This window comes from Crocuta crocuta, unplaced genomic scaffold (genome assembly GCF_008692635.1).
Source record: "Crocuta crocuta isolate KB4526 unplaced genomic scaffold, BGI_CrCroc_1.0 scaffold228, whole genome shotgun sequence".
Classification (NCBI taxonomy): domain Eukaryota; kingdom Metazoa; phylum Chordata; class Mammalia; order Carnivora; family Hyaenidae; genus Crocuta; species Crocuta crocuta.
The window spans coordinates 376,294-389,391 of NW_027532820.1; the positions used below are offsets into that span (position 1 = coordinate 376,294).

General features: G+C 42.5%; 1 protein-coding gene across 1 annotated transcript; it reads left to right on the forward strand.

The window, feature by feature from the left end:
• Positions 1 to 7,626: 7,626 nt before the first annotated feature.
• On the forward strand, positions 7,627 to 8,631 carry TAS2R38 (taste 2 receptor member 38). Its single transcript, XM_077781027.1, has one exon. It carries the CDS (start codon positions 7,627 to 7,629, stop codon positions 8,629 to 8,631), a length of 1,005 nt encoding a protein of 334 aa, XP_077637153.1.
• Positions 8,632 to 13,098: the final 4,467 nt, after the last annotated feature.

Here is a 13,098-nt window from a genome sequence, read left to right on the forward strand (position 1 = left end):
ACACCACCCAAATCTAAAGAAGGAACAGCACAGGCTTGTTGCATTATTTTTCTTATATCTGTGAAAGCCAAGGTACAACTGAATTTCATCTGATACTCCTGCTTCTTCACCAAAATACTAGCTCTACTGTTACTACCACCACCTCTTTTACTACCAACCACCACCACCACCACCACCACCACCTCCGTCATCCTTTCTTCCAGACAGTTTCTGAGTGTTTCCTTGCCTGGCAACCACACAGCCTCTGTTAGTCCTGCTATGATGGGCTCTCACTTTCTCCCTTTGTTCCGTGTAAATATCTTCACCAAAAACCCCAACCCACTCTAGTCGAACATACCCTGCTACTATCTGTGTGGTTCTGGCTTTACAACCACTTGTAATAATCACAGGACCTTCAAATCTCCACAAAGTCTCCGAATTGTTTGGTATCTCCATAGAATTGTACTTTTTAGATCAGGATACGTGCAACCTAGGGTGATGTGGTGACATCTGAGAGGTACATGGCACATTTTTCTTGGAAATTCCATTTTAGTCCAGGACCACTGGAGAAAAGTAATTTGGGTCAATATATATATATATTTTTTTAATTTCTGAGAGAGAGAGACAGCGTGAGCAGGGGAGGGTCAGAGAGAGAGGGAGACACAGACTCTGAAATAGGCTCCAGGCTCTGAGCTGGCAGCCAGCACAGAGCCCGACGCGGGGCTCGAACCCACGAACCGCGAGATCATGACCTAAGCGAAAGTTGGACACTTAACCGACTAAGCCACCCAGGCGCCCCTGGGTCAATATTTTAAATTATGAAAAATGTGACTGTATAAAGTAATAGCATGCAAATTTACATGATATTTTTCGACACAAAATACTAGGTTTTACAGAAATGTCCCCCTGTGATGAGACCCTAATAAGTATGCTTCCCCCTTGGCCCTCACCCCAAGGGAAAATGTGTGAAAAGAAAGCCACAGGAAATGTCTTTTTTTTTTTAATGTTTTTTATTTATTTCTGAGAGAGAGAGACAGCATGAGCAGCAGAGGGTCAGAGAGAGAGGGAGACACAGAATCTGAAGCAGGCTCCAGGCTCTGAGCTGGCTGTCAGCACAGAGCCCGATGCAGGGCTCGAACCCACGAACTGTGAGATCATGACCTGAGCCGAAGTAGAATGCTCAACCAATTGAGCCACCCAGGTGCCCCAGCCACAGCAAATGTCTTAAAGGCACAGAAAATGTCTTAGAGCTGTGCACAGTCTCTACCACTGCTGCCCTCTCTCTGGCTCAGTCTCTCCACATGCTTCCCTCTCTGTTCTGCTCTCTGGGAATCAGCATGCCCACATGATCCGCCATCTCTGCTAGGGGCCAGTGCTGAACAATATTCTCCTACTTCATTGTGTTACAGAGAAACAGAACATGACTCGTTCTCGTTGAATGTCTTACAGCTCAATCAGCTTTTACTTAAAACCTCCTCTTCCTTAATTCATTTTAATGGGCAAAAATGGAAGTTTAAGAAAGGGCCCAAAGATCCCTCTAAAGGAATGCCTTCCCCGGGTCCCTGATCTTATGTATGTCCTGAATCACCAGATCCCATGCTGGTACTGGATTCTAAGCATGAGCACCTAACCCAAAGACAGCAAATCCTTATTTCAATCAGCCTTTCATGAAGTGGATTGCTGTGTGATCACAAGACAACTTAGATTCCCTTTCTGAGTATGAGCCATAGAGAGAATATGCAGCAGGATCAGTTAGTAGTAAGAGCAAAATGTAAAGATAGAGAATCAGAAATAAGAGCTGTAGTGAGACAGTCTTGAATCTTCTCTCCCCACACCAGAGCCCCTCTGCCCACATCCTTTAGGCAACTATGAGTGGACAAAGTAGGCTTTAAAACGCAGGAAGTAGAGACATCCTTCCTTTTATTTTCTCTCTCGAACTTCCTGTTTTCTGCCTATTTATGACTAGTGCACCCAGACAGAGGACGAGGCTGACCTTCCCTCCATTCCATGCTTAGATGGGCAAAGAGATGCCCAGGGCCCTCCTTGCAGGCAGCTTATCAGCTAGTAATGGCACTCATCTTCCAGTAATGGTGGCCCAATCACTATGACTTAAAACCATAAAGAGACTACCTTTCTCACAGTATGAGAAGCCTGGGGCAGAATAGTTGCTGGTGTGGATTCAAGTACTCAAACACGTCCGGGTGAGAACTCTGAGATTCTCTTGGCTTTTCCCTCATTGTTGCAGCTCCAATCATAACATTCAAATGCTGGCACAGAAAGAAGAGAAGGCAACAAAAGTTTTCTAAAGTAGCCCACCCAATAACTTCTTGAGTCCCAAAGGCCACTCCTACGTATAAGAAAGGAGCTTTTAGCTGGGAATATTGACATATCCAATAACACAGAGAGGTTCTGTTGGTAATGAAAAACTTAGGTGATCAGCATTATCTACCATGAACATGGTGGCAAGTTGGATATGTGGCCTCTGCCTAAGCCAATTGCATGCTCCAATCCAACTTGCACCACACACAGCTCTGCCTTGGGAGTCTTTGGGTGCTGGTCTAGCTTTTAATAAAGTAATACACACCCTCAACCCCATTTCACTGCTGTTCTCACATAATAGGAGTGACTGACAGAGCTGGGTCTGGGGATTCCTAGGATTCTTTCTTAGTTCTAACAACAGTCCGAATCTCATCCATGGTGGAGCAGTCAAGTGAATGGCAATCACTTCTTGCTGCTAAGACAACATGGATTCTGAATACAGTTCTGGTGCCTGAGCCACATTCCAGGCTCTGAAGTGTGGATACTGCTGGTGTCCTGGGAAATCCCTTCTGCCCCTTTGTCCCAGGGGTTCTCACATGTGAGTGTGCCATCAGGATCACGGGATCAGCTTGTTAAATCACAGATTGCGGGGTTCCACCTTCAGAGATTTGGGTTCAGTGGTTCTAAGGAAGGCCCAACGATTTGCACCCCAACAAGTCCTCTGCTGATACTGATTTCTCTCGTCTGATGTAACTCGCAGGAAGCTCACATTACTGGGAATCACCGGAATGAATCCTGACTGCTTGCAGCTAAAAAGAAGCTGTTTGATACATGCTTTGGATTCAGACAGAAGTGCATAAGACCGGATGGGGAACAATGGCCAATGACTAACGCCATGTCTCTCAGAACCCTGCCTGTACTCTGCTGGCTCCAGTTGTCACTGGGTCAAGTTCCAGCACCTGATTTTTAATTCCCTTAGGATAAGTGCTATCCTGAATGGCTACACACTAGGTTGTGAGAGACTTTCAGCCTTTAATCTTCAGTGCAGGAAACATGTTTGAATTCTGGAGTGAATTCGCTTACATTCAAGCAGGGCCTACACACTACATTCATAAGGAGACACGATTGATCATATCACTGCCCTGGACTTAAAGCAAATGGCCAAATAAATGAGCAACAATCATGTGCCATGTACCATGAGGAGCAAAGAATGAATAATACACAATTCCTGTTTTTGAATAACTGTATAACTGGGGACACACACTTGTAAACCAACATATATTTTTAAAAATGCTGTAAGTACTATAATACTGGTGTGAACAGAGTGGTGGTGTGGAAGCAAAGACGATATAGGAAGTCAATAAGAGGGAATCAAGGACAGCCTCAGCCCAGCTCTACTCGAAGATATTCTGAGGAATTTCATTTATACTTATATTTATACATTGCTGGGAAGATAGACATTTCCTTTCAGTGATCTTAACTGAGCCTACAAAGATTTCTCCCACCCCCTTCCCTCCCGGAATAGTGGTTTCCTGAGATATGAACCCCCCAGGCTGAACTTTTTATTTTTCCTTAGAATGAGATGATAGTTCATCCCTCCCTCTCCCTTTCCTTCTACCTTCACAAGGTACTTCCCAAGGGTTCAGCTGCCGTCCCCCAAAATAAATCCATTCAAAATAGGGCTCAGATTGGAAAGAATGTTACCAGGCATTTTGCTCAAATAAGGATAGCCATTGCACCCCGCTCTACAGATTGGTATCTGGACTTAGAGGAAGGAACACCAAACACGAAATCAGAATGTGTGGAATTAGAAACCCAGCTCCTCACTTAGCACATTAGCTATCCTGGAAGAGATATCAAACTATTTCACCTTCCTGAAACTCTGCTTGGTTTGTCAATAAAATGGAAATAGTGGGTACCTGGGTGGCTCAGTTGGTTAGGCAACTGACTCTTGATTTCGGCTTAGGTCGTGATCCCAGGGTCGTGAGACTGAGCCCCATGTTGGCCTCCACGCTGGGTGTGAAGCCAGCTTAAGATTCTCTCCCTCTCTCTCTCTGCTCCTCTCCCCAACTCGCACTCTCTTTCTTTCAAAAATAAACAAACAAATAAAATGGAAGCAGCATTATGATCTTCACAGGGTAGCTGTGAACTTAAAGGATACTCATCCTGCTATAAAATAGTAAGTGGAATCTACAATTTCAATTCTGTAAAATATGGGGCCGCGTATTTGCAAGATTATATAAATGTCTGGGCTGAGCCCACACTGTAGGCAGGCCAGGGCTCTGAGGCCTCACAGTGATCTGGCGCCCCCTGGTGGGAGCTGTTAAATCATGATAGGAGGATTCTGGGTCTCAAACGGGTTTGAACTTCTGTCAAAATGGCAGTGATTGGAGGACTCTTCCAGTTTGTCGGGGCCCATTTCATTGTCTAATTATCTGGGGACACTGGATCCATGGGGATGCATCCTCAGCCTCCACACTTCCTAAGAGTACGTTACTGCTTGACCAACATCTCCCCATCACCCCCCAGCCCTGGTAACCACCATTCTACTCTGTGCTTCTATAAATTCAACTCTTTTTAGACCCCATATATAAGTGGCATCCTGCAGTGTTTTTCTTGCTCTCATTTAACATGATGTCCTCAAGTTTCATCTATGTTGCAAATGGCAGGATCTCCTTTTTTAAGGCTGAATAACATTCATTGTATGTATATGCCACAAGTTCTTTAACCATTAACCATCCACCCATTGACAGACACTTGGGTTGTTTCCATATCTCAGCTATTCGGAACAATGCTGCAATAGACATAGGAGAACAGATATCTCTTCAAGGTACTGACTTCATTCCCTTGATTATATATCCAGAAGAGCGCTTGCTAGGTGATATGGTGGTCCTATAGCTAACATTTACTGACCAAACATTATGTGCCAAGAACTATGCCAAGCATGCTGTATCTGGCAATTCAGGCAATCCTCCCAACCCTCTGAGGCAGGTGTTATTTTGATTGTGATCTCCATTTCATATAGGTAAATATAGAAGATTTCATTACTTGCCAAGGTCACACAGAGGAGAAGTGGCAGAGCCAGTTCTCCACCTTAGAGAAGCTGGTTCCAGAGGCGCCTGCTTCCACAGTTTCAACACAGAGCTCTGTTCCTCGAGGGTGCTTTACGGAACTGTGAGCCCACTCACAGGAGCAATCTGCCCAGAGTGAGACTGTGAAAAGTTAGCAAAAAGAGCCGGTGAGGCCCGAGGCTGGGAGCACACAGAAGAGCAGAAGTGCAAAGGCTCCACCTCTTGGAGGAAATGTTACAATATGACAGGGTGCAAACCAACCGTTCAACTTCTCCTTTCCTTTCCCTGTCCTCCACTCCACAGCAGGAGGGAGAGACTGGATGAGACAAGAAGGACACTAATAAAAGAACTGTAGTTAAGCGTCTGACTTTCGCTTAGGTCATGATCTCGAGGTTCGTGGGTTTGAGCCCCACGTCGGGCTCTGTGCTGACTGCCAGCTCAGAGCCTGGAGCCTGTTTCGGAGTCTGTGTCTCCCTCTCTCTCTGACCCTCCCCTGCTCACACTGTCTCTCTCTCTCTCCTAGAAATAAATAAAACATTAAAAAAAAAAAAACTGGAGAAGTCACATTTGTAAGAGTGAAGAAGAAGCACCAGATCAGGCGGAAGTGTTATAAAAAAAAAAAATCCAGTCTCTAAATGATAGGCTCTCCAAATGTTCATTGAGTAACTAGCCTGAATTTTTACAGAACTTGCAGAAGTGATCATAAAATCAGTTCATCTTCCTTTAGAGATCAAGGACAATTAGAGATGCCAGAAGGCCCAAGCACACCAAACACGTGGAAATGTTTAAAAAGGGAGAAAGCTATACGTCAGAAATTGTAGCCAAGTATGTTAGGTATATGTTAGAATATAATGCCTCGGAATATTAAAACTAGATAAACAATCCACGGGGATGTTAAAGACTAATAAATGCTTCATTTGTGGACATTTCATTCATTCAAAAAATATTTACTGGGTCCCTGCTATGTGTCTTCATGAAGCTTGTAGTTTTAGTGGGCAATAAATAACTGAGCATATGCAGGAAAATAGAATAGGATAATAATAAGCATTCAAGATGTGGCTAAGTAATGCCACTTATAAGAAGATCAAGGAGGGGCGCCTGGGTGGCTTAGTCGGTTAAACGTCTGACTTTCGCTCAGGTCATGATCTCGCGGTTCATGGGTTNGAAGATCAAGGAAGTCCCTCTGATAAGGTGACTTCTGAGAAGAAACTGAGACACCTGAGTAAATGGAGGAAAAGCAATCCAGGCAATGGAAAGTTCAAGGGTTCAGAGTGTGTGGTGAGTGGGAGCATGCATGGTGAGTTCACAGAACATGAAACAGGCCCATAAGGCTGGAGTGGGGTGAAGGAGGAAGTAAGTACCCCGGACAGAGGCCCTGATTAGGTATCAGGGATATACAGGCATACAGGGGGAGCCTCAGGTCACTGTAAGGGCTTTGCTTTTATGGTGAGCTTCCTGAGAAGCTTGGACAGAGCAATGACATGATCTTAGTTATATTTATAGCAGGATCACTATTGTTGCTTTGTGGAAAATGGGGTAAGGACAATGGGGATGGAAGGCAGAGCACTAAGTTAAAAGGCTTCTGCAATAATCCAGGCCAGATCACCCCCTACCCTCTCCCTTCATGGCAGGCGCTGGTCTTGGTCATGGAAATGGTACTCTTGCCAGCACGGGGCTTAGAATGAGGATGATGCTCAAATGAAATCTTTGGCATTGACAGCCGTAACTCCTGTGCTGATGCCAGGGGAAGAGCCACGCGCTCATCCACATTAAAAACCAAGTCTAGGATAAGCCTCATGCCTCAGAGGTGATAGAAGAAGGCATGCAAATGGAAAGAGGCACCATTTCAAACTTTAGCTCATCAAGAAGATATGATTTGCCTGCTGCCAGTTCCCTTCAAAGCCATAAGCAAATCCCAATCCCTTCTCCTCCCATGCAGGTCCAGATGGGCATGCAAAACCAGACTTGGGGAACTGAGACCCTGTCTCGTTTGCATCCCTGTTGCTATGCCAGGGCCCTCTGGGAAGGCTGCTGTACAGACACACCTGGGTTTATGAAAAGCTTCTGCATCACCCAAGAGAAAGAACCATCACTCTTCTACTCTTACAATGAGCCCTTGTGTGTATCCAAGAGATATTCTAAAGCAACAATATCCCTCTAAGTTTGCTGTCAGAATTTTTTATTCACTCACTTGGGCACAGATCTAGGGCCAGGGCCTGATGCTTTGTGAAGGAGAAGTCCTGGCTTATAATGTACACCGACCCTCCTCTGCTAGGAGGTATGTGAGACTTAGATTAACCAAGTAAGAAGAGACATCATGTTGGCTCTGACTCCTGTCCTAACTGTGTCCTATGAAGTCAAGAGTGCCTTTCTGTTTCTTTCGATCCTGGAGTTTACAGTGGGGGTCCTGGCCAACGCCTTCATCTTCTTGGTGAATTTCTGGGACGTGGTGAGGAGGCAGCCACTGAGCAACTGTGATCTTATTCTTCTGAGTCTCAGCCTCACCCGGCTTTTCCTGCATGGGCTGCTGTTTCTGGATGCCATCCAGCTAACATACTTCCAGAGGATGAAAGATCCACTGAGCCTCAGCTACCAGACCATCATCATGCTCTGGATGGTCACAAACCAAGTTGGCCTCTGGCTCACCACCTGCCTCAGTCTTCTCTACTGCTCCAAGATTGCCCGTTTCTCTCACTCCCTCTTGTTCTGCTTGGCAAGCTGGGTCTCCCGGAAGGTCCCCCAGATGCTCCTGGGTGCAGTGCTTTTCTCTTCCATCTGCACCGCTCTCTGTTTGGGGGACTTTTTTAGTAGACCTGGCTTCACATTCACAACTATGCTATTCGTGAATAATACGGAATTCAATTTGCAAATTGCAAAACTCAATTTCTATTATTCCTTCATCTTCTGCACCCTGGGGTCCATCCCACCATTCTTGTTTTTTCTGGTTTCTTCTGGGGTGCTGATTATCTCCCTGGGGAGGCACATGAGGACAATGAGGGCCAAAACCAAAGACTCCCGCGACCCGAGCCTGGAAGCCCATATCAGAGCCCTCAGGTCTCTCGTCTCCTTTCTTTGCCTCTACGTGGTGTCATTCTGTGCTGCCCTCATTTCAGTCCCTTTACTGATGCTGTGGCACAACAAGATCGGGGTAATGATCTGCGTGGGGATTCTAGCAGCTTGTCCCTCGATACATGCAGCAATCCTGATCTCAGGCAATGCCAAGCTGAGGAGAGCTGTGGAGACCATTCTGCTCTGGGTTCAGAACAGCCTAAAGGTGGGGGCAGACCACAAGGCAGATCCCAGGACTCCAGATCTATGTTGAAAGCAGACACAAAACTGGCTCTTCACGAATATGCCTCTGATTGTCCATAAAGCCTTTGGAAACCTATTCCAGTTTCTTCTGTAAACGTAACTTTACATCAATGAACTCAACCATAGTGGAATAAAAGAATCAAAGTTCGAACCATGGCCTAGGCAAGAAGGGCACAAGTTCCCCAAGTTTGTTTGGATAAACATGAGCGAAATTGAGAGGTGAGGGACTCCGTGTAAATGCCTTGCATACTATAGTGCTTGGTATGAACCAAACCATGAGAAATCACCTCTCATAAAATAATATTTAAACCCCAAGATAACACGGTTGGCTTTTCACAAGACTGCTAAACCTATTTCTTAAAACAGGTGCTCACTTAATATTTGAAAATATTTACTACCATGGCAATTACAAAATCCCCTTCAAATTCCACAAGTTTAGAGGTTTGGAAACAGAAGTTATGAAAAGACAGACTTGGAAGATCAGTTGTCGTCGCTTCAGCCTCAAGAGGTACTACATTAAACTCCTACAGGAACCAGAGAATAGGGGTCATTTTGTCTGAAAATACTCCACTTCAGAAATGTACACTCAACCTGCTTTACAGTAAAGGTGGGGAGGGGAAGCGAGGTAGGTATTTGCGTGGTGGGTGCCCTGGACACCGCACTTTTTTATTTGCCCTTGAACATAGTGCTTTGCCTGGTACCAAGCATTGGAACCTGCCAAAACAGCCTGGCTAAAAAAGGCACGTTTGTGGAGAGTCAGCATTCTCTGCCTGCACGAGAACCTAGCCAGGAAAACTCTGCTCAAATCAGATCCTACAAGACTCAGGAGAGAAAAAGATACACAAGACAGATAAATCTTGACAGGCTTCAAAAGCACAGCAGGTCACCCCCAGAGGCGCGTAGCTCCTCCGGCTGTGGGTACTGCCGAGGAAACGCTTCCTCCTCTCCGCCACCTAATTCCTCCTCCTCCTAGTTAGTTTCCCAAACTAACTAACCTTTTGTCACCTCTGCTGGGCTTGACAGTTTATAACTGCATCTGGTCCCCTTTCTTTGGTTTCCCTCAAAAGCAGGGGACCCCACACTTGGCTGCACATTAAAATAGCTTGAGTAGCTTTTTAAAATCTCAACATCCAGGCCACATACCAGGCCACTTCAATCAGATCTCTAGAGGTAGAACTCAGGAATTCGTTTAAAGCTCCCCACATGATTCCAGGGTGCAGCCAAGGTTGAGAACCACTGTTTTCCATGCCCTTTTTCTTGAGCTGGATGATGTCGGACCGTCTTGTAGACCTGTATTGTGGTCTTTTCATTCTGCTTCCCCCTAGAGTACTTGGAGAAGTACGATCATACAATAGTAGAGCACATCCCTTCTTACTTTGCTTTCTTTCTTTGTGTATAAATTCTTTGTGGACCATTCTCCTTACCTCGGACTCCTCTCCATGGCTTTATTTTTATTTTTATTTATTTTTAATATTTTTTAATATTTTTTTTATTTCTAGGAGAGAGAGAGAGAGACAGCGTGAGCAGGGGAGGGTCAGANATTTCCTTTTAATTATTTTATTTTTATGTATACTTATATATTATATATATTTGTTTATTTTAATTTGGTATTATTTTCCTTTTAGATCAAGATTCTTTTTTTTTTTTATTTCTAGGAGAGAGAGAGAGAGAGAGAGAGACAGCGTGAGCAGGGGAGGGTCAGAGAGAGAGGGAGTCACAGACTCGGAAACAGGCTCCAGGCTCTGAGCTGGCAGTCAGCACAGAGCCCGACGCGGGGCTCGAACCCACGAACCCCGAGATCATGACCTAAGCGAAAGTCGGACGCTTAACCGACTAAGCCACCCAGGCGCCCCTCCATGGCTTTATTTTTAACATCATATTTTGATAAAATTTCAAATTCATGGAAAAGTTGCAAGTTGCTCACATTCACTCATTATTTATATTTCACCCTGTTTCTCTCGCTCTCCACTCCCCCACACAGATACCTCCAGTTCCAATCCATTAATACACGGTCTACTTTAGTTTTCTTTTCTACACACTTGTAACTCCCTTGTCTAACCATGAGAAATATATTCCATTTACGTTCGATGTATTTTCTCATTCACTTATGCCTAGAATACAGATAAAATGGCTTTGGAATTACTATCCTATAGGACTCCAAAAAGCAAAATGAATAACTAGAATTCAATTATTTGTCTATGGTGTTTTGTCATTTTTAGGTAAAATTTACATACAGCAAAATGCACAGATGCTAAATTTACAACAGACTACAATGTGAAGGTTAATAAACATACACACGCATGTAACCAACACTCCAAATAAGATAATCAATGTTTAATCAGAACAGAAAGTTCTAATATTCTCTTCCAGTCAATCCCCATCCACTATGGACAACTACTATACTAATTTCTTCACATAGATTAGTTTTGCCTGTTGTTGTATAAATCCTAAAGTAAATATTCCTTTATTTCTGCTATTTTTGCTCAGCATAGTGTTTTTCAGATTCATCCTTAATAGTTGCATGGGTTACAGCTTGTTTATCTAACACTATTGATGAACATTTGCCTTGGTCACAGTTTGGGGCTATTATGAATAAAGTTGTTAGTTTTTTTTTAAATGTTCTTGAATCCATCTTTTCATTTCTCTAAGATAAATACCTAGGAGCAGAATTACTTTGTCATTAAGTCGATGTACATTTGACTTTATAAGAAACTGCAAAGGGGGTTTCCAGAGTGATTCTAGCATTTTGTCCTCCCATTAACAATGTAAGAGAGTTGTTCCATATTCTTACAGGTATTTGGTACAATCGAATTTGGGGCATTCTAGTGGGATGAACTGGCCAATCTAATGAGGTGTCTCATTGTGCTTTTAATTTGCATTTCCCTGATAATTAATGATATGAAGCACTTTTTTCATCTGTTTCTTGGCCATTTGTATATCTTCCATTATAAAGTGATCTTTATGTCTTTGATCTTTTAAAAATGCATTAAGTATAGTTGATGACTTTTTTATATTGAGTTGTGTTTTATTAATTTGTGGGAGTTTGGTAGCATTTGTGTGTTTGTGTGTGTGTGTGTGTGTGTGTGTGTGTGTGTGTAGTTTTTGTTTTTATTTTTCTGGATACAAGCCTTTGTCTAATGCATGTACTATGACTGTTTTAATCCAGACTATGGTTTGCCTTTTTATCTTCTCAATGGTGTCTTTTTATGAGCAGAAATTTTGAATTTTTAAAAAATCCAATTTATCATATTTTTCCTTCCATATTTAGTGCTTTTTATGTCCTTTATTAGAAATATATGCCTGCCTCTAATGTGTAAAAATAGTCAACTATTATTTTCTCTAGAATTTTAATAGTTTTCACCTTTATATTTAGAACTATAATTCATCTGGAATTAATTTTTGTATCCATGTTAAGCAGGGTTGAACTTTATTTTTTCCATATGTGTATTCAGGTATTCCAGTAACATTGTTGAAGACTTCCCTCTCTTCATTGAATTACCGCCTTTGTTGAAAAACATGTGACTCTGTATTCACGGGTCTCTTCCTGGTTTTCTGGTCTCTACATTGTATTCCATTCATCTTTATTGATTACTATAGATTAATAGTAAATTTTTAAACCAGATATGGTGATTCTTCCAAATTTTCTTTTCTTTTACAAAAAATTTTTTAGCTAATCTGAAGCAACACATTTTGGAACTATTCATTTATTTCTAGAAATGAAACAAAAAGCCTGTTGGAATTCTTTTTTATTTTTTATTTTTTTAATTTCTTATTTTTTATTTATTTTTTAATAGTTTATTGTCAAATTAGTTTCCACATAACACTCAGTGCTCATCCCCACAAGTGTCCTCCTCCATGCCCATCCCCCCCTCCCCCCATATCCATCAGTCCTCAGTTTTTGTCAGCATTCAAGAGTCTCTCATGGTTTGCCTCTCTCCCTTTCCCCCACCATNCCGTCAAGTTCCTCCTAATCCTCCTATACGTGCAAACATATGATATTTGTCCTTCTCTGCCTGACTTATTTCGCTCAGCATAACACCCTCAAGGTCCATCCATGTTGCTACACATGGCCAGATTTCATTGTTTCTCATTGCCATGTAGTATTCCATGGTATAGATAAACCTGTTGGAATTCTAATTGTGTTAAATCTAGATATCAATCTGGAGAGAAGTGACTTCTTAAAAATAGTGTCTGATCATCTCTGAATATGACATATCTCTTCATTTAGTTAAGTCTTTAATTTCTCTCAGATATATTTTATAGCTTTTAGTATACAGGTCTTACATATCTGTTTATAAAACTATCCCTAAGTACTTAATATTTTATAATATTATATATGAAATCTTTTTAAGTTTCATTTTTCGATTATTTGCTGATAGTATATAAAATCAAATTGATTCTTGTATACTAAACACATATCTTGAGATTTTCCTTAATTAATTTATAGTTCTAGTAGTTGTAGAAGTTGATGTTTTAT

Coding starts and splice junctions, on each gene's coding strand:
- TAS2R38 (XM_077781027.1), top strand. CDS start 7,627: ATGTTGGCTCTGACTCCTGTCCTAACTGTGTCCTATGAAGTCAAGAGT.